At 35.3% G+C, this 22,352-nt stretch overlaps 1 protein-coding gene across 3 annotated transcripts in view; it reads right to left on the bottom strand.

The window, feature by feature from the left end:
* Positions 1-22,352, bottom strand: part of DNAH12 (dynein axonemal heavy chain 12) — a 72,321-nt gene that overhangs the window by 38,387 nt on the left and 11,582 nt on the right. The window contains exons 9-32 of one of the 3 annotated variants that reach the window (XM_054216022.1): positions 21,462-21,650; positions 20,382-20,532; positions 20,181-20,272; positions 19,743-19,921; positions 18,991-19,126; positions 18,324-18,449; positions 16,508-16,642; positions 15,318-15,511; positions 14,008-14,248; positions 12,449-12,634; positions 11,879-12,079; positions 10,554-10,748; positions 10,165-10,286; positions 9,755-10,037; positions 9,020-9,139; positions 8,473-8,629; positions 8,065-8,237; positions 6,443-6,595; positions 5,783-6,022; positions 4,404-4,649; positions 3,984-4,103; positions 3,123-3,232; positions 2,054-2,237; positions 776-916 (exon numbers count right to left, since the gene is read on the bottom strand). In XM_054216022.1, the coding sequence (XP_054071997.1) occupies positions 776-916; positions 2,054-2,237; positions 3,123-3,232; positions 3,984-4,103; positions 4,404-4,649; positions 5,783-6,022; positions 6,443-6,595; positions 8,065-8,237; positions 8,473-8,629; positions 9,020-9,139; positions 9,755-10,037; positions 10,165-10,286; positions 10,554-10,748; positions 11,879-12,079; positions 12,449-12,634; positions 14,008-14,248; positions 15,318-15,511; positions 16,508-16,642; positions 18,324-18,449; positions 18,991-19,126; positions 19,743-19,921; positions 20,181-20,272; positions 20,382-20,532; positions 21,462-21,650 (4,074 nt within the window). Of the gene's footprint in view, positions 1-775; positions 917-2,053; positions 2,238-3,122; positions 3,233-3,983; positions 4,104-4,403; positions 4,650-5,782; positions 6,023-6,442; positions 6,596-8,064; positions 8,238-8,472; positions 8,630-9,019; positions 9,140-9,754; positions 10,038-10,164; positions 10,287-10,553; positions 10,749-11,716; positions 12,080-12,448; positions 12,635-14,007; positions 14,249-15,317; positions 15,512-16,507; positions 16,643-18,323; positions 18,450-18,990; positions 19,127-19,742; positions 19,922-20,180; positions 20,273-20,381; positions 20,533-21,461; positions 21,651-22,352 lie in introns of those variants that run through there. The other 2 variants (XM_054216023.1, XM_054216024.1) reach the window with 2 other exon arrangements.

Consider the following 22,352-nt stretch of genomic DNA (forward strand, 5'->3'; position numbering starts at 1 on the left):
TATTTGTAAATCACCTATAGTTCTATATGAAAATCAGCAAAACCAAGATAAACAGAGGCAAGGTCAACCACATAAAACGTTTAATTGCTTGGAACAGTAATTATTTTTTTTCTAGCTTTAGCTAAATTCTTCACTTAAACCATAGTACTCCACATCATCCTACCAGTAGGTTCATGACAGGTAACTATCATCTTGCATATGACAAGATAAAGAAAAGACAGTAAGCAGAAAGGAAAAAATCCATTTTGAGTAACTTTGTCACACTATCATCCAGAACTTGAAATGCTGTCTCTAATTTTTATATTCACTTTGATATTACTAAGGCCTATATTCAAAAGTGCTGTATGGTTACAACTTCGACTTGAGAAGTCATTAATTTTGAAACTGTAACCCTTTGTGTCTTGGGAATGTCTTTAAATGTAAGTGTCTGAGTTTGTGCAAGTTTTGAAACTGTGGGATTTACATTAAATATAATGAAATGTAATTTTAAAAATTTAAATTATTTATGTTACAAACTGACAATATGACATTAAGGAAATACTATATGTTTCATGTCTTACGGCAATGAGTCGATTCTGTGATTATGACTCCAATAAAGTAATGTAAAAAAAAAAAACCAACAACGAAAAAGCTAACAACTTGTTACCAAAGCCACCTTGCACTTGGTCTTTCCAAATGCCAGGCACTGCTGTTGCATTTGTGGTTTTATATGTAGAAGCATACTTTCAAAATGCCACATTTTTTTATTTAGGCATTTATTTTCACTGACTGATACCTTTTTGTTGTCATCCAGAACTGTATTCATGCTTTCTATCCAGAGAGTATCAATTGGGCCATCAAAGATAACCCATTTGCGCTCAGGAGTCTCAGATGATGCAAATTCTCTGAAAGTATTAGCAATTATACCATCTGTCCACTAGAGGGGGAGAACGTAGGAACGAAAAGTAAGACACAGACTACGTAATTAAATTTAAACTGCCCATAACAGAAAAACCTTCCATTTCCTTTTCATTATTCCTCTCTTTTAATTATTCTTCTCTCGTTCTGCAGAGAGCAGAACATAACTTTGCAGTTTCACTGAGGGTCATGCAACATCAGCAAATTTTAAAATAGTATGTTTTTCACTTTAAAAAATATTGTAACAAATAGAAGACCAGCAATTCAATTCACAGAAACTTAGAAGTGCTTCTGCTCTGTCTTGCACCTGGTTGTCCCCAGAGCCACCCTGAGTTTCACTATTTCACATTCACCACTTCATATTGTTTCTTTTCCAAACCTAAGCTTCCCACTTGGGGACCCATGTTTTCTAGATAGTTTTTGCATTACTTTGATTATACTGGTTAAGAATAGACAGAGCAATTAATACAGTTAAGTTTGGTATGATTTTCTAGTATGGATGCAACTATATGAGGACAATGACTCTCAGCATGGTATTGCTTATTTTTGCATATTTAAACCTATATAACTGCATACATGCTTGGTACACTAATTTAAAACAAGCCATTCAAGTATTAGTTAAAAGAAAACTTAAAATTTCTCATCTGTGTTTAAAATCATAAAATTATGAATTCAACGGCTTACTATCGAGAATAATGGAGGTCTGACATATACAGGAGAAGGAAAAAAAGAAGCAAGCAAGCACTAGAAACACTACAAAGCAGAAAAAACAGACAGGATTATTAGTTCCTACTAGTCTTGAACACATACTGGTATGTTTGCTGCTTTTTTTTTTTTTTTTTTTTTTTAAACCAAACCAGTAATTTTAATTTATAGCACAGCCCTATAAATACTGTCTGGAGTCCAGGGAACATATGAAGAAATGTTGTCTGGAATTGGGACTTAAAAACCAGAAGCAAGAGCCTTGTAAGCTGCCTTTCCTCCCCTGCAAACAACCGTGAATGACACCATGAGTTAACCTGAAATCAGAAGATACCAGAACATGGTAGAACACAAGTGCACTCATACAAACCCCATGAAAGCCACAGCAGGTGAGAGAGGAAGAAACAGACAAAGATGGGCAATTACTATACACTAATTTTAAAACATACATTACCTCATGGGATACCGCATCAAACTGCCCAAAAAGCTGACCCATAGTGACTGATTTTGGATTCACAGTTCTAAAAATTACTTTTTCTTCTTCACCATAACCACGCTCTTTCATAAGAGACAGTGTATCTGCCAACACATGTAGAATTTTGGTCTTCCCAGAAAAAGATTCCCCTACCAGCATAAAGCTGTTAGATGGAGAAAAAAAATGCTATTAATAAATTTGTCTTGCAATTTAGACTTTTACAGAACACACAAAGGCCAATAGCATCATTTATATGCTTCAAGATAATTTTCACCTAATTTTTGAAAAGCGGAGCAAGTAAGTTTGGTTTGTATATATGAAACATCACTTAGGCAAAACCAGTTTATTTGCACACGCAAATCTGATTGCACAGCCACTGTGCGCAAGCTGGCATCTAAAATACATGTTTACCACTACACCAGTTCATTTATTTGCTGAATCAAATAAATCAAAGATTACTGTCTAGTTTATTTTCAGTCTAGACAGAGTTTATAACAAAGTTCTGGAAGAATATCAACAACAGGAACATGTACTACACACACCCACACCCAAAAAAAAAATTCAAACTATCTTTGCCCACATTTCAAAATCACTTTGTTGGTCACCCAGCAGAGGGATGTGACTATAACAACGTCACCCTGAAAAGATTAATTAATGAGCTGAATGTTAACAATCATATGACTAATATCATATTGTATATATTTACTCCATACAGTTGCTATTCAGTAATAAGAATGAAATGTCAGAGAGCTGATAACTAATATTTTAATATATACAAACAGACCTAAGTCTTCACCATACCGATATCCGCACCTAAAATCATTACACAGGTGAGGCTACTTCTGATAGCAAGGGTAGTACAGTTCCCCAGACATACATTTACAAGAACTTTGGGACATGTAAAAGCCGTATTGGTGATCAACTGTACCAATACAAACAGAAACATTTTGCCATCCTTAAGACCTTTTATATTTGATATAAATAGCCACTAAGGTATAAGCCAAAATTACAACAAGTACCGCTTGTGAAACAATAATGAGAATCTTACCCATGTCTAACAATCATCATTTCATATGTCTGTATCATTTTCTCTAGAAAAGTTTTTACAGGTTGGACATTATGTCGAACGCAACATTCACTGGCACATTCCAGAAAATCCTAAAATCAAAACAGATCATAATCTTATCATTGCTACAATGTGAATTACTGTCTTGGGCTACAGTAGAACAGTCTGTGCTCATCAAGAAGGGTTTCAATTTAATTAGTAACTGAAACACACTAATAATCAGAATATACAAAACATCACTGGAAAAAAAAATAAATCACTTCTGTACTTCACATGCTAGAAGAGAAGTTAACTACAATTTTTATCTTGAGGAGAAGGCGTACCACCATAAGGAAACCAGTGTGCTTTGGAACAATATGATTTTAACAGGAGTCTAGTATTTACTGGAAATTTTTAAAAAGTTAATCCACTTTGTCTTTTCCAACATGCTCATCTTCTTCCCAACCATCCTCCCACAAAGGAGCTATGCTTTGTTAATGTTAATTAAAATAATAAACAAAAGAAAATACAAACACAAAGCTTAGTTTCACTTAATTATGTCCAAGAATTAGGAAAGAAATGAGGAAAAGACCCTAAAATTTGGTAAATCTGCAGGCCAATTTCCAATCTGTAGGATGCCTTACACAACCCTTCTGGATGTAAGAGAACTCAGATGTGGATTATACTCAGAACAGATACAAGAATTTTCTTTGGTACTAAGTTTCATTGCAAACATTCAGCAACTTTCCTTATCTTGCAATAGGTCACAAATTACTGTATTAATTATACTTGGTTAAAAAAAGAAAAGCACCACAAAACAAACCACAATGATTGAGACACAGGAAAAATTACAAGCGTGCTTACATTGTAGTCTGCATCGGGAAGCTTGATTCCAGGAAATAAATCACTAGTTATACCCATGAAGAGAGGTATATCATGTGACAAAAATTTGGGCTCGTTCACATCCTTAATGGATCTAAGAAGCTAGAGGAAACAAACATACATTTTATGTTACTATTAAAAACACAGAATAAACTGTCCAGCAATTAAAATAATCTAATACATAATGAAGATTAATTAAATGGTGCCTTTGATAAGCAGTTAAGCACAACTGTGCAATCATCAGCACAGCACTGGAAAGAGCAGCATGTATTTTATTATCTTCACTTCACAAACTAAGAAACATGGATCAGCGACGTGACAAGACATGGTGGAACTGCCTTCAGAACGCAGAACTGCATGCATCTGTAAAATTCCTTAAGAATTATTCCCTCAGGAACTCACCAATATATCTTCATCTTCCGTGGGAAATTTCAGTTTTAGATTCCCCGCAGCCACCAACACAGCTTTAACTGCTCGCATGCCATAGTCATAGTGATACTGAGAGGAAAGCTGTTCTGAACAAAGCCTGTAGGTCATTACTATCTTCACTGACAATGACTTTGCATTCAAAAATCCATATGAATAGAGCGAAATTTCTGCTATCAGAGCATAGTTAGGAACCATCATGGCTACCGTTCGGAAAAGAACCTGAAATACATACCCAAATAAATATCTTTAAATAATTAATCGAGGAATGAGAAGTAATTCAGAACTTTTGCAGGTGATGGATCAGTATTCATCCCATCACAGCATTTTTAAATGAAAATAGTAACAGCATTTAAAATTAAGTACTGCTTAGTATTATTAGGTAAGCTGAAGATCATTTAAAACAGTTACACTGGAAAGCAGTGGCCTGCAGAACATTTGGGAGCCAATGAAATAGAATTATCAACGTTTGCAGCTTACGACTTAATAGGAAGCTAACGTAAGCAAGCTGTCATCAAGATCCATCTCAACGTACAATCCAGTGCAGAAAAGACAGCATCCCTCCCAACTCTTTTCCCTCATCATTGTCTCAAGAATGCAGTTATCCCTTCACACTGATACATCCAACACAGCAGTAAGTGAGGGAAGGTGTTGTACACGACAAGTGAGAGAATGTGACCTGCAGCTGGTATACTTTTCATGCTGCATTAACTCTGCTTTAAGTTGGCATTCACGGTATAGCTGCCACTGGGGCAACTTGCTCTGGCCCAGTAGCTCTGTGCGATGTTGAGTCTTAAGAAACAGATGCTTTTCCAAAAGGCTCCAGATTACTTAGAGCCAAGCATCCTCAATGAAACAACTAATCTAGTCAAAACAATCATCTCACAGATTTTATTTAATCAGGTAACCTAAGCAAATTCATTGTACTGTGTAGTTTGCTAACACCTCTTTTAAATAGGACTACAATAAATGCAATGTAAAAATACTTAAAGCATTTTTTCCTACGTACCCCTCCATCTTAAAAAAGCTAGCATCCGAATCTTTAATCTACCCAACAGCCTGACACTTGCCAGTTTACTTGCTACAGCATTATATCCTTTGGCCTGGAAAAATAATAATGAAAAACACTAACAGACACAAGAAAATAAAAAAAATATTTCAAATTCCTTCAAGAAGAACACAGTAATGGGGGGGTAGGTGGGGAGTATGTATAAATTAGTATGTATAAATCGTGTGACAAGTATATGTTTATATTCCAGGTGGTACAATCTGAATTAATACCAGCAATACACGTATCCCTCATTTTTTTTTGAATAACGCACTCTTAAGCAGAAGCATGTATTTTATTATTTTACCTTTAGATTATCTGGAAGTTCAGAACGTCCTGCATAACCTGGATTCATAGTAATAGCTACAAAACAGTTGGGGTTAAGCTTCAGTTCAGTTCCTTCGAAAATAAATGTTTCTAGCTTTATCTGTATGGCTCTCTGGATGCAAAGGATCTGCTGTGCCACAACAGACAGTACTTCCAGTTCAATGCGATTGAATTCATCAAAACACGCCCATGCACCTGATGAAGCCAAACCCTTGAAAAACTGCAAATGAAGAAAGATAACAATAATATTGCTAACAGAATCTTAGAAAATACAAAAGAAACTAAAAGTATCATGTTGGAAGTTTAATTACATGAAAGATACAATTATGATAATAATATCTATGCCTGTTTAGAGCAAAGATCAGTGATGTACTGGAGAACAAAGTCTTTTCTTGATTCTAAAGAAAGCTAAATCAGAAGATCCTGATCCTGTGAACTCTTGTTTCTTTCATGTTTTAATTAGCAACTTGAAAGGATTTCGGAAAGCACAGAAAATTAAACATATGTAGAGACCGGTACATAGCATCCAAGGGTAGCAGACCACAGATGCCACATTTATTTAACTGTCTCTGCAAAGTAGAGACCCTACAATTTTCATCCTAAAAAAACAAAATACAAAACACATTTATTTTCTACTTACCTTTCCCATTGCCAGGTAATCAAGGCCATCAGAGCAGTTGAAGACAACACACTGAACAGCAAGAGCTTTAGCCAAATCTTTGGTGGTCTCTGTTTTACCTGTCCCTGCTGGACCCTCTGGGGCACCACCGAGGTTTAAATAAAAGGCTCCAATCTAAGAAACAGAAATAGTTTATGGAAATTATTAGTACTACATTAATATTAAGTTATTCTGAATGGAAATGTTACATTAAATTGCACTGGATAGTTCGATACAATCATTGTATCCAACATAAAAATTATGGTTATATTAATTAAAACATAATCTGAAATTTACTTACAGCTTGGAAATATATACAAGAGAATTGAATTTTGACCCTAATGGAGAGTTTAGTTCATCATCATCATGACCATGATGAGTTACTCAAACTTCCTTAGACCCAATCTTTCAGTTCTTTCTTCAAATTAAATTTGATGCAATTACTTGGCTGCTATTCTTTTCTATCTCTGTTTCTCCTTTTATATACTTTTCTTTTTCTTCCCCACACTGTCCCCCTTTGTTGCATGTATATTCCACTGACCATTCCATATTCTCTCCTATATTCCATTGAAGTAGGAGGAAAATCTGACAGAAAAAAATAAAGTTGCAGACTAAACCAAAACTGAGATGTATTTGGCTTCCAATGCACAGTTACAAGGCCCCATCTATATTGACAAGCACTGGGAACACTGTATGAAGACTTTGGCGGGCAAAGGATGAGACTTCCATTTGCCAGAGTGCCAGGCTTCCAACTGCTTTGCTCCGAGATTCAGGGTCTGTGACCCTAAAAACCAAACAGACTACCAGCTGCATCACCCTCTCACACCAATGTACCTTGATGTTTTGACAAACAGGTATCAAGCATCAGCTACAACCATACCTTAAAAATTTAAGCTACAAAGAGGGCAAAAAAAATTTCTTCAGATGCATCAGTCAGGTCTTTTCAGTCTTTTCTTTCTTGCACCCTACAGAGTTTGTGATTAAGTCTCCACACCCTGAAAATTACCACCTTAAAAGAGGAGGAGGACGGGCGCCTAGTAAAACTTGACATCATGCTCCAGCCAAATAAACTGCAGTAAATGATAGTCAAAAAAGTGATAACCTGAGATGACTTTAGTAACTTTCAGTTGTCAGGTTAACTGAGGATAGATCAATACAATAATAAACACCTCTAACAAGAGCAGGGATACTAAAAAGTTGCCAAACTGTTGTACTAGTCTTAGGAACAATACGCTTACAAGTGATCCTCCTCCACTTTATTTATCATCCACAGAACATCAGAAAAGGATTTTGTCTTCTCGTAATCTAGACAGCAATAAAAATATTGGGTGTTTTCTCTGTTTATGTTTTAAAAAACACATCCATAGCAGAAGAATCTACTAACGTTTCAATCAAGTTGGTGGGCTGTCCAGATCTGTTGTTATAAGTCACCTTCATGTTCAATATTCAATACAGAAATGACAGTCTTTGAAAACTGCATTTTAACAGAAATACCAGAGTCCAACAGCAACCGCAAGCCCTAAAAGTATGGCTGTAGTGAATAGTGTAAGAAATACTATACTACAGTAAATACAGTTTTTAGTAGCACTAGTGGAAGATCATACCAAGGTGCGGTAACACCTGTCTGTAAGAGGAGTAATGACAAGGCGTGATGAGTTTCCAAGGTATTCATAGGCATATTTTACATTGCAATTAATGATGCAGACACGAACATCCTCAAATTCCCAATAATACCGTAGTTGTGCAAGCCACTGAAAGTCTGTTTCACTCTGCACACCTGATGAACACAGAATTAAAAGCAATCATAAAAGATGTTCTGGATAACTGGATTTTCTATTAGGTTTGAATTTAAAACAGCTTTGAAATTATTAATGTTGATGCTCACATCTGAATACTCACATACATATCTTAATACTGTTGTTGTTTAGGCAACAAAATCAGATTGGTTAACTATTTTTAATTAACTATGTATTAAGACACATGCGAAGAAAAATGTTTTAAAAGGTAATTACCACTTTCAATCATTTCCATGAGGACATCTCTAGCATGAACATCAATAGTAACCAAGGCACCCAGTGTAGTCCTTGTTTGCTTTGACAGTTTTCCTCTTACCAGCTCTACAATATCATTAAGTTGAAGCTGAAGTTTATCATAATAATCCTTTAAACCCTAGGAGAAAAAAGGTAATTATGAAACGGGTTATAAGACTGCTGTAAGTGTTCCAGCCTTCTTCATGTTGACTAAATGTCTTAATAGAGATTCCTTATTAAGCCATTCTTTTACACTGTCATGTTTTTGCATCAACTGGTCTCTCATTCACAGTTATACATTTATGTTGCAAAGCTGTTTTATTCTATGCTTGCTCTAAACAAGAATATTAAAGTACCTGAATCAAAGGTACAAATCACTGTACATAAATTCATGTATATCAAACTCATGTGCTGATCCTTTTCCAAATTTTATTTTGATTGTAGAAATATATTTGATTAAGCAAAATACATTAGCTGAAACAAAGAAATTAATAAATATTTTTTAAAAAGATTATGCATTACAAAGTACCTGTGGTCCACTGCACAGAACTTCATGTACCTCACTTGTCCAGAACATTTGAGAGACACACAATACTACTTGTCCAGGCCACTCCAGAACCCATCTTTTTCTCTCAGTCACTAGATATGCCTGAAAGAGTTAAATACAGCGTCAGTGCATATGTATCACAACGTAATACAGAAGCATATAATGTGAATCTATCAATATTCTTTGCTAAAAAATATTATTTTCCTATTTTAAAAGTCCAAACAAACTTTTAAATGCTCTTTTCCCCTTAGATTTGCAATTTGTTATCAAATAATTTTAAAGATTCTTGCAATTATCTTTCCATATTATGTAAATATTCACAACTTGCTAACTTCATACAAAGAAACACTTTCTGGCTAATGATTTTCTTTTAGGAGGGAACAAACTTATTACAAGTGTTGTATTTCTAACTTGTAATTAAATAAAAGAACCCAAATAATTTATTTACATTAGGTGATATATGCTATAAACACAGTATTGCTGCCAAACTTTTAAAAGAATTTATATCCAGTGTTACAGGAAAATGACCTGATTCTTATTCAAACTAAGTTCTTACGTATCTCACTGGCCTATAAATGCAAGTCATGTTAACTTGGTCCTTGCTCCATAACTTCATCAACTCTTGTGTTCAGGAAGAATTTTAGGAAGCCAAGTTAGCCTTAAAATAAAGAAAGGTCTGTTTGTGGCACAGTTATTAAATTATTACAAAACCCATACCATTCTTGATCTAGCAATAACATCACGTATACTCCTCAGCATATTATCTTCTACTTGAATTAGCCACTTCTCCACTGCACCTCGAGCTTCAGAAGTAGAAATGGTTGAAGTGAGTTCTACACGCTCGCCTTCAGAACTATACATTGCTTTGATATCCAAATTGGGAAGGAAATGTAGCTTAGCAATGCCTTCAAAACACTTCTTCAAGTGAGGCTGAACTCTGAGAGGATCCTTAGTCTCTGACAGGATCTCCAACATTTCATCATTAGACAAGAAAAAGAAGCTAAAAATATTTTAGAAAAAAAGAAAAAGCCAACTGTATTATCAAGCTACTTTAAAAGCTGACCTTATTCACAACAAAATAAACATTCAGAATCTTTGCTTTTTTAAGTAGCCAAAACACATCATACCGGGGAAAGAAGAGACGTTTTTTCTCAAGATAAGCATTAAGCCCTTTCAGGATTTTGTCAAGAAGCTCATTACAGTTCTGAAGCTTCTCCAATAACTCTACCAAGGAAGTAGCAACAAGAACCTGTAACAGCACACACATGCAAACTTTAAGTTATAAATAAGATACTTCAAAACAGTAGAAGTTATTCAAATAATGTACAACATGGCTCTGTTCCAAGAAAGCCTAGACAACTGATTCAGTAGTTCATTGTATGTACTCTGAAAGCAACAGCACTGACAGAAAAAAAAAAAAGGGGGGGGAAAAAAAAAGAGGGGGAAAAAAGAGAGGGGAAAAAAGAAAAAAAAAAAGAAAACAGAAGTTACTTTTAGTACTGTATATTTTCCTTACCTTTGGGTCTTTGGCACAATGCTTCATAATATCTCTCCAATGTCTATCCACAGTCTGAAAGAGACATCCCTCTTCTGGCATCTGTTGCATAATATCCTCAGAAGAAAAAATGGGTTCCAAATAAAGCCACTGTGCTTGCACTTTCAGCCATTCATCGATAATCTCCTGAGTTTGAATTAAGCAATTTTCCCATTCCTTAATAAATATTAAAGGAATGTTACCTTAATATTTCCAAACAAATTATGTTAGAGAGAATAAATTCAGGAAAAGTAGACACTGTGGTACTGAAGTTTCCAAGGAGAAAACAAAAATATCTAGCGGTAAACAAAATAAGAGGGGAAAAAAAAAATATTAATCAGTATTTGGGTTCTTCCACATATACAGATAGCCAAAGTTCAAAGTTCAAAAAGTTTAACTTACCTGGAAATTAATTTCCAAAAATGCAGTGACCACTTCACTGCTATGAGCTTTTAACAACTTACCCATTAAGCAATACCCAGGAGGCTACCAGTGACAAATTCTATTTCATCTCCCCACAGCAAGGAGCTCTTGGTTTGCAGCTGAATTGCAGCAGAGACACAAGAATACCAGAAAGGCCAAGCAAGATCACAGGAGAGATCCAGCCAGCCCAGTATCCTGTCCCTAAAGTGGGGAATAGCAGATACCTCTGGCAGAGGCTGGGGAGGATGCCTGTAAAGGGTAAATGCTACCTGTCTTCACTGAGCCTGCTTGAGCCTGAAGATTTCCTACACAAACCAACAAAGAACTAGGGAGGGCAACTGCAAAGCAATTTCACCAGCTCCTCTCCTGTCAACAGTCATGGTGTTAGCACCAGAAAGACTACTCTAGCCCTGAAAATACAAAGCAGGTGTAAAGCGATCCCATCGTTGTTCTGAGGTCTGATTAAAAAAACCTTTTCCCCACCCTCAAGAAGTTTCCTTGCCCAGAAGAAAACATCATAGTTCAAAATTTGAGTCCAAAGCTCAAGGACTACATCACTAAATGTTCTTATTAATAATAATAATAATAACATAATTTCCAGTTATTAAGCAGCAAGGTTAAAGACACTAACAGAAATAGTGATTTTGCAAAATATACAAAAATATAATCATGTTCTCTTGGTTGCAGTTGAATTCCAACACGGAAAGCAAGTAGGACTTACATGAACCCAAAAGAACCTTGCTGAAAAAAAAAAAAAAAAAAAATCAATGAAAGCACTTCATTAACAAGTTAAACAATAAAGCTGTAACACAATTGGTAGACTCTTGCATTATAGTTATCCTGCAAATAAAAATGATATTTTTTAAAAAAAGTACTTGTCGTACCCTGATTTCTTTGTCAAATGGTTTAATGAAAGGTGATCCTCTCATTGTCTGAGTTTTCACAATCTGATCATCAAGAATAGCTTGAATCTCATCCACCGCAGACAGAATATGAACACCACTCTCACGATACACACTTGTATTGAAGGAAATTGAACCCCAGGTTTCCATCATGGCATGCATTGCTTTCTCTAAGGAAAATTCCTACAGTTTAAAAAGAAAATAGTTTATTTTAGTCACTGTGTTATTTTTTTCCAGCTCACTAATTCAACATAAAAACTTATCTAGCTAAATAAGATATTTTGCTGTAACAGCATAAATTAACTTCTTGTTATTATTCTTCTTAGGATATCATTTTCTAGTGCACAGAAAGCAGTACACTCAGGAAATACTAACAATGTAACATGAGATACAAACGTTCACGCACCCACTGCTATCTTCTAATGGGCCAAATTCTCACCAACAAATCTCTTTTGTTGCATAAGGGCAAAGACAAAAAATTCTAGTAAGCCATAAAAGCCATCACTAAGAGACCTGACGTTGTATTTGTCACCATCAAATCTCTATGCTTACCTTGCTTGCACCTACGCTTATAGCTTCAAACTCTTCCAAATAAGGAGCTAGATTCTGCTTTAAAACTTTTCTCAGGGTAGTTCCAGAGTCTGGTGTTAAGTCATATCCTACTATATTTGACATCTGCTCCCAATGACGAGTTCTCATGCCAGGGTTACAAAAGATAGTCACAGTGGGAATATTCTCCTAATTGAGGAAAAACATTTATAAGGTAAAAATTGTGTTGTGCATTGTTTCTTAACTTTTTAATCATCTTTGATGGGCATTTAAAATTCTGCTGCAGCAGCTGATGACATGCAAATATGTTCTGAAAAGTGCAGATGGATCCACTCAGTTATCCATTCAGTTTCTAAACAATTGTAGTAAGTTACTTGTATTGGGTTTGCATGGCAAGATTTTGGTACTGGGGGGGCTACAGAGGTGGCTTCTGTGAGAAGCTGCTAGAAGCTTCCCCCATGTCCAATCAGGCCAATGCCAGCTGGCTCCAAGATGGACCCACCGCTGGCCAAGGCCAAGACCACCAGTGATGGTTGTAGTACCTCTGTGATAAAGTTACTGTGCAACAGCAATTGCAGCTGGAGAGAGGAATGAGAATATGTGAGAGAAACAACTCTGCAGACACCACAGTCAGTGAAGAAGGAGCAGGAAGAGGTGCTGCAGGCACTGGAGCAGAGATTCCCCTGCAGCCTGTGGTGAAGACCTTCGCGAGGCAGGCTGTCTCCCTGCAGCCCATGAAAGTTAACGATGGAGCAGATTTCCACCTGCAGCTCTTGGAGGACCCCACACTGAAGCAGATGGATGCTGTGAACCCGTGGGAGGCCCACCTGTAAACCCGTGGCAAGAGCAGCCCATGCCGGAGCAGGTTTGCTGGCAGGACTTGGGACTCCATGGGGGACCCATGCTTGAGGAGTCTGTTCCTGAAGGGCTGCACCGAGTGGAAGAGATGCATGCTGGAGCAGTTTGTGAAGAACTGCAGCCCATGGGAAGGACTCACATTGGAGAATTCTGTGGAGGATTGTCTTCTGTGGGACAAGGAATTATCCTTATCTTGACCCACAAGCCTTTTGTTACATTATCTCTCCCCTGTCCAGCTAAGGAGGGAAGTGATCGAGAGGCTTTGGTGGGCACCTGGTATCCAGCCAGGGTCAACCTACCACATTATTGATGAAGAAATATAAAACTATTAAGCACGGTCTTAGCAGAAAAGAGAAAACGAACAATTTTTCAGCTACGTTATGTTAAATTTGGCTTCCATTAACATAACATGTAGTCCCGTTTCAAAATTCCCAACTACATCCTTAAATGTTTCTCTGCATCCAAAAATTACTTTTCTCCTGTATGTGTCCACTCTTTAACAATTCACATTCCTAAAACTACAAAGATATCCAAAATAAAATTTTATTAAAATCAATGGGACAATATAAACTGTAAATGGTGATTCAGAGTGTGCACTCTCTGTAACAGTAAGTCTCTGACACTGCATCATCTACCTATACTGAGTGCTGAATTTAGCATTTGTCCCTCAGCATCAAATATTAATATCCCTCACTTATTCTTACCTTAAAGTCCTTAATCTGCTCCAGAACTGAAGAACACATTGTAAGAGTTGGATTTGCCTTTGTTTCTTCTTCTGTTTTCTCCTCTGCAGTTCTGTGTTGTGAGGTCTTTTTCCGCTCCTGTTGAATTTTCTTGTGCTTTTGTTGGAATGGTCTTGATGCTTTATATACCTCTCTAAAAAACTCATCAACCTCAGCCTCCATGCTTTCCCCATTTAGTTCCAAAAAGGTACCATCCATCCATCTGAGAAAACCCACAAAGTTAGAAAACAGAGTAACAAATAGTCCACAAATAATTAACGCTTTGTTTTGTAACCAAAGCAGATGTGGATTAATAGTTAAATGAGTTAAATAATTAGTTTATAAATAGTTAATTAGTTTATAAATAGTATAAATAATTAGAGATAAATAGTTAAATGACAGCAAAGCTCTTGTTTCCAACTATTTTCATTCTATGCAAAATGCTAATGCACAACGAAAGGTGGCTTGATCACACTCCTCTATTTGTGCAATTCTCTCAAGTCAGTCACACGCTGAAACCAAGTAACTGCATGGATACAGAAATATTTAAGTTAAGCTCTGGACAGAGATCAAAATATACTACGCCTTTTCAAAAGGTATTTTCAAAAAAAATCCATACTTTCTAGCCATATCACATTATAACGTCCAAAGAGTGCAGGAACTGGTAAACAATCTCAATTTAGACTCAGACATACTACAGATTTTCCTATAGGATCTAGCCACCAGATAGCAATGTAATCATTTGAGCACATCTACATGGCATTTTGGACAGCCGTTATGTTAAAAATGGTTTTCATTACGTACAGATTGTGAGTTTTCTAATTGAACTTCTTCCTTTTCTGGTATACAAAGCAGCTCATAACTAACCAAATTTTTTTCTTTCTAATACATTTCTTTCACAGAGTTTGTTTTCTAGGCTTTACCAGTATGCCTAATACAGTTAGAAACTAGTATGCGATATACTAATTTGCATTACAATTGAGTGTACGCAGTCATACACATTTTTATGTACCTGACATATCATAAGGGCAACTGGGATTTATTAGCTGCAGATTTCTGTTTTGTACATGGAAGTGTTTATTTTTTTACATAAACAAACAAACTGACATATTTTCTAACCAAATTAAAAATAATAAGCCTGATACGTAAGTTATATTACTATTATACTTGGATTGCTAATAATAAATAAATGTTTACAGAAGAACAAATCCATATTCTATATCTAACATGAACAAAACCAGCATGTGCATTTTTGCCGCTCTCCCCTCATTTAGCTTCAAGAGCTGAATTACCTTTTTTCTGCTCGTTCCCATTTCAGTATGAGATGAAAGAGTTTCTGATATGGTTCAATCTCAACTTTTAAGTTGTTCAGGAGTGGGAAGTCACTCAATTGCCATTCGAGCAGAGTCTCTTCTTTATTAATAAGAGCTACTGTTTCATCAGCCTCCTGTATGCGTTTCTGTAATGCCCTCAGGTCAGCCACATACTGAAATCAAATAATTGCATGTCTTGAGAGATAACTAAGCTATGCTCTGAACAGCTATCAAAATAAGATAACAAAATATGATAAGCCTTCATATTTATGAAAATTTTAGAAAACATGAATTAAAAACTCATCTTCTTATCCTCGAGTACCAGATTAACACTAAGAAAAATAAAGTTGGTTTTATCATTACTGAATTTAAGAGTATAAATCCACTTTCAAAATGTTTGAGCTTTAAAATGCACTGTTCCAGGAGGCAGACGTTTTTATGTACCTGACATGTCGTAAGGGCAACTGGGATTTATTAGCTTAGGATTTCTGTTTTGTGCTTTGAAGTGTTTTGTTTAGAAAACAAAATTACCGAGCGTAATTGTGACATCCTTCAATTAAAGCACAAGACATGCTCTGGCCATTATAAAATACTTCTAGAAATCTGCAAAGTTTTGGAGCCAGTGGTCTGCTCTTCATTAGCAGCATAATGAAGTTTTGACGTTCATAGAACAATAAAAATAAATAAATCAAATTGCTACCAATCACTCTTTCTAACCTGCTATTTTTTCCTTCAGTTCCTCAATATATCAAAAACAGGGAAGAGAATTCTGATCCCACTGAAGTTACTTGCGAATAATGTCACTGGGGCCAGAATTCCATGCTTTATATAAACCTGAGTAAAAAAAAAAATCATTCACTTTACACACCTGTTTTATCTCAGTCCTTTCTGGGATTACCTTTCAATCAATTTAAGAACAACTTTATAGTAAAACTTTCCTTTAAGTCAAATGTTATTGCTAATGTAATACAAATAAAGGGGGGAGGGGGACAGAGGGACAGACACAGGAATCATTTTGAGTTTGTTTGATGCAGCAAGAGGATAGTAAAGGTTTTAGTTCACATTTGTCAAAATAACGGATTACTTTCAATTCTAAGTTTCTTCCACGATCCCTGTGTATTAAACATACAAAACATTTCTACCCATTTTATACTAAATGTTAATCAGACCTGTTGCATGCAATCCAGTTCTGAGTATTCTTCAAACTCTGCCACAGAACGCGCCAGCCTGTCTAATTCCACCATCAGTTTCTCACATTTATGTATTAGTTCTTGCTCTGCTTTACATTTAGACTGTTCAACCAGCTACAAAACAATTGATTTATTTTTTAATTGTAAAAAAAGCAATGCAAAAGTGGTTGTAAATCCTTTCAATTATTAACATACGTAGTACCATCTAAACTAAATATTTAGCACAAACAGACAGAAAACAAAAAATACAGATAAATTACTACTCTTACAATACTTGAAATTTATTCAAGAGTTGCTTTCTGTATATCCCATTTAAGTGTGTGCAACCTCTATATGTTAACATGGAACCCTTATCTCAATAACCATAGCAGTTACGACTGCCTTAAAGGCCTCCAAAAGATAGGAAAGTATTAAAAAAACCCAACAACCAAATGACAGAGAGTCTCATCTTTGGAATTCAGTGTTTTACTGAAAGAGGACATCTACAGTTGTTTAAAGCCAATGCTATGCCACATACACCTACTTCTATAGAAGGCAGAAATTCTGTAATGTAAGACCACTCTAAAGCACAGGGTCTGCATATAGAGGGGTTATTTTTAAGGTATCAAACAAGAAACCAACCGAGGCAGTGGAGATCTCCTTAGACAAGGACACCTACTGCCACGCAAAAATTGTGAAGAGGACAAAGAGAACTTCTCCAAAGGAGGAACCAGTCCTTTCCTACTGCATTAGAATAAGAATGGACTCATATCTGAGAGTATAAAACGCAAATATGTGGACTTATAAAAAGATGTAAACTATTCTTGTCCTCAAGCTCTAGCACAATGCGAGTTGCTAGATAGTCAGCTCTAGAGAGATACACTCCTGAGCAACTCTAAGTCAGATACACTCTGTACTACCATTTTCATTAAAAAGAATTGGAACAAGCACCATGGACTCTCTGTGAACAAATAGAAAATTAATTTCACTCATTTGTTTTTTGGGATTAAAAGAACGGCAAGGCAACATGCAATCAAAATATTTTACAGACATAGCAGTCTCCCAAGCTGGGTATGTTTTAAGTAAGACGCATATTTACTATCCTTGGACATACTCCTTAGTATCAAAATCCTCCATTATGATATTTAAGAGAGATTGATATTTTTATTTTAAAGTGTTAATCATTAATTCCTAAATATTTTCAGAAAAAATTATTAGATCTATGCTAAATTACTATAGATAAGCAAGAGAACACCAAAAGGCTTGACTTAACTGTATCACGGCCACAGAGAACGAATGCTAGCAAGATGAATACAGACAAGTGGAAGAAAGTAATCTACAGTTACACAGAGAGGATTAGATGTTGCATATTTTCTATTAATGAGTGCTACCTAAAAGACACTTTTCCCACTGTTTTTTATTGACAGAACAAAATATCATTTCAACTCAATGACTTCCTGTCCAGAGCACTAACTCTATTAAGAGCCTGGCAGTTACATTTTCAGTACTAGTCAACTGCAGTGTAGTGAAATTCCACCTTCCTATGAATTACCTAGTACTAGTATCTAGACCACAAACAAATTCAGATAGTAAGACTTGCTGAAGGTTTTAAGTTACAGTGACAATTTTCACAGTATACCAGAAAAAGCCATCTGATGATATAAAAACCTGGAAATATGTTATTTATGCATGTCTAAATTAGTATGGTTTGCATTGTATGTGTAGATACATTTAGCCTGCTGAGGAAATAAATAGCTCAAGTAAGTGAGAAGTCTAACAAGCCAAAATATACCATAAACCAAGAAAATGCTCTTACATCATCATGCTCATCAAAAATAGAGTTAATCTTCTTTGGCCATAATAGAACTGTTGCATTCAGTGCAATGTCTTCAGGAGCAAATAAAAAAACATCTAAGAAGTAATCCATTTGCCGATAGCACTCCTATAAAGAGAGATTTCACAAAACTTGGGGTATCATAGGTCTGTTTAAACTATATGATAGGATAATATTATCTAAAAAAGATAAAACAGAAGTCTACATTTTATGGACTTTTCAGAATTCAGAGCTACTTCAGCCAACAGAATATTCAAAACACATATAAAAAGTTATTCAAATCCCTGCCCCATTCTTGAGTTTACTTCACTAAATATGACTCCCATGGCCTGTAAACCTACATGCAAAAATCCTAATATGATTAAAAATATAAAAAATATAAATTCTGCAGAATAAATGTGTGTTATATTTACTGCCTTTTCGAACTGCTGAACATATATATTCCCACTGATTATTATATTCTTAAATAGAACAATGTAAACAACAGATGCTTTACGTTAACCGGAAATTAAATAATTACTGAGGGTACAGTTTATTCATACATGCAGCATGATCAGACGAAAGTCTCTGCACTCCAGAATGAATTCTGTATTTTCACTGGCCAGCATGTTTGGTAAAAGATTACGGGAGTTAAAGGACAGCCATTTACCTTGATCCTTAACAACAGGTCCTGAATACCTTTGGTTTTGACCTTCTTTATGTAAGCTCTTGCTTCCACCATTTCCTCTGTTGTCTCAGGGACTTTTAATGCACGTTCCTTAATTGCTTCAAATTCCCTGCATATCCTATAAATTTATTCAACATAAAATATCAACATTTTAAGATTTTGGTGTGACTGGCTTCAAGCTCAGCTTTAACAGAATTAGAAGCACAGTATCATTAGCATACACACAAACACTTTACTAGTAAATATTTTGTCATTTTGGTAATGTGTAATCACTGTAAAACTTGACTATAATTCTTCATTTTAACCAAACAATTTAATATGACTTCAACTCATGATTTAATCCATATCTGCAAATCAACCTTTAGAATTGATCAGTATTATTATTTGTCACTATTTATGAAAATCTAGAGGTATCTGTCATGTAATAAGAGAATCTAGCTAGTCTCCTCTTTGGCAGTGCAGCAGTACTGTATTTCACACTTAAAAAGCCAGAAGAGTAACAAAGCCCTTTGATCTTTTCACTCCTCTGTTATCCAATTCTATTACTAAGTTCTCCTACTAGCTTTTGAGTCTAAAACAGAGGAAAAAATACATCAGCTGGTGCAACTTGCATGAGATCATTAGTTATCCAAGAGTCTTCATTGAACAGGAGTATGGTATATTTGCATTTTTTCTACACCTTTTTATTCTGCATTTAACATATATAGCATTCACAAGCAAAAAATTCTACTTACTTTTCATTTTGCTCTCTGTGATTTGCAACTATTCTGTCCATTAGCATTTTTGCGAAGGTGCTTGCGTTACTAGCCAAACCTTGCTTTAAATCCTCACAATTCAAACAAATCATAGGGAAATGAGCCTTCTCTGGTAAACTCAAGATTTCCTTCTTGAGGGTGAAGAACTCATCTATGAACTTCAGAAAAACATTACATTTTACACTTCAGAGCTGTTATTTAAATACTTGGCTGCATGAATAAGTATTACACATTGAAGAAAATAAATATTTTTCTTTTCTATTGACCACAGACTTTTAGGGGGAAAAAAAAATGTTGTAGATTTGCAGGTAGACAAAATAATAGCTAGAGGCTAAGCACCTGTTATCCTCTGTTCCCTTCTTCTTATTGCTGTACGTATAGTAAAAATTATATATAAAATGTAGAATTAAAACTTACAGCAGTGTATTCATCAAAACTGTGTTCTTCTGCTTCAAATCTTTCTATCCGTGCCTGTGCAGTCCCATCTACAAGCCAGCCATACCTTTCAACTACAATTCAACAATGTTATATTAATATTATTATAACACACATGCTGCACAGTAAAGCCCCTGTTTGAAAGAAGTAACACAGTTATTTAAACACTCTTCTACCACTCACCATAGTTTTCAAAATACTCCTTTGGACCTTCTAAGTTGTCTCTAATAGATTTTTTCAGTGTAGATGTAGCCCATACGATGACGTGATTAGGAAGCTCAGCGTCCAGAGTTGTAGTGCCTCCCATTAGCCACGAACGTATTGTCTGGATGTTCTAATATAAGTGCAAGTTCTGATTACTTAAATTTTGAAAAGCAATGCGGGGATACATATATTTTAAAAGTAAGCTGCAACCTGCAGAAGACACTGTATCAGAAAAGTATGAGACCCTAATTGTGACCAAGGCCAGGTGCTTCATACACACCTGGAACAACTCTTCCTGATTAAAACATTTATCAGGAAACATGTAAAAGGAACAAAAAAAAAAATATCTAATCTTACATAAAATTAAATTCTATCCTATGTGCAAACTCACCAAACTAAATCCAAAACACTTCTCTGAAAGTACCATCATGTATGATTAAAGGCCAACACTCAGTCCACAGGGATACACTAAAGCCCCCAGAAAGGCTGTCTTCCCGGGAGTCACAGATCAGTTACTAAAACATAAACCTTTAGATTTTGTATATATTAGTTGTTAGGGATTTGAGGCTTTGCATTTTCTTAGGAAAAAAAAAAAAAAAAAAGGAATATCAACTGTAATATTCCTTGTCTTTCTCTGCAAGTTTATTGTAAATCATCACACTTTAACTAAGGTGCTAATTATATTTCTATTATATTCTAACTAGTCTTCTTTCCTGGGTAAATTTTCAGCCTGACTTCTATTTAATGAACAAGTAGGCAGTTAATTTGTAGACATTAATTTGTACACAGATTTGCAGATTAAAACAGCAAAATAAAAAAAACCAGTAGCATGTGTACCTATTTTTCATGAACAAGGAATAATAAAATGAGTTTCAGAGCCTAGAGTTCCACAGGGCATCAAGATTCATGCTGTGACCTGCAGAATGCTCATGGAAAATACACACCCCTCAAGTTGCATTCTGCTTCCCATTACTATGGTAGTCAGAGTCCTAAATTACTAATATTTTCACATGCTTAACAACTTAGCATTTACATATTTAAATAAAGATAAAAGCACACCTGGAGAGTCTGTCCTATACGATTTACTATAAATAGAATTGCTTCTTCTAGGTCTTGGAAGCTTGGATAAAACTCCATTTTATTTTCATCAAGAGTCAATTCCATCTGAAATAACGGTAGACAATTTCTGTCTTCAGGATCAAAAAGTTTCACAAAAGCTTCAACTGTTCTTCTCAATAATTCTTTCAGCTAGGTAATAACACATATGTCCTATTAGTTGAAAGAACAGAAAGCCCCATCCTACTTTCCCTTCATTCAGTAAGCCAGGATTTCCATTAATTTTAGCACTTTTTGGCCTGATTCATGGATAACCAAAGGAATGTGAATTCTTCTAATGACTTCAGTGGGCATTAGTCACAACCCTTAAAGGATGTAAACTAATGAACAAGTAAACAAACATTTCAGAAAAGCCCATGCAATTATTTTTGCTACAAATGCAAGTCTGTTACTAATACACACTTTAAAAATAAATGAAGTATCTGGAATGCACTTTCCTCTGACTTTTTCTTTAATATGAGACTGATTTGAGTAGACTATTGTTACATTATTTTTCTACAAAGTAAATAAAGGTTTAATCCTAAAAATTACTGCCTTTTCGAACTGCTGAACATATATATTCCCACTGATTATTATATTCTTAAATAGAACAATGTAAACAACAGATGCTTTACGTTAACTGGAAATTAAAGGATTTTTAATTTTCAGTAAACTAAGAACTTGAAAAACAATTATCTCGGTCTGAAATCAGTGATCTCATTTGAACGTTCTTGTGTTACTATTATTAGCAAACAAAACAACTGGAATTTACCAAAACAAAATTAACTGAGAAACACTTCATATAACTTCCATAATCAGGAAGAAAAAAAAAAAATTAACTCACAAACCCCTGCG

This window comes from Rissa tridactyla, chromosome 10, assembly GCF_028500815.1.
Source record: "Rissa tridactyla isolate bRisTri1 chromosome 10, bRisTri1.patW.cur.20221130, whole genome shotgun sequence".
NCBI classification, from domain to species: domain Eukaryota; kingdom Metazoa; phylum Chordata; class Aves; order Charadriiformes; family Laridae; genus Rissa; species Rissa tridactyla.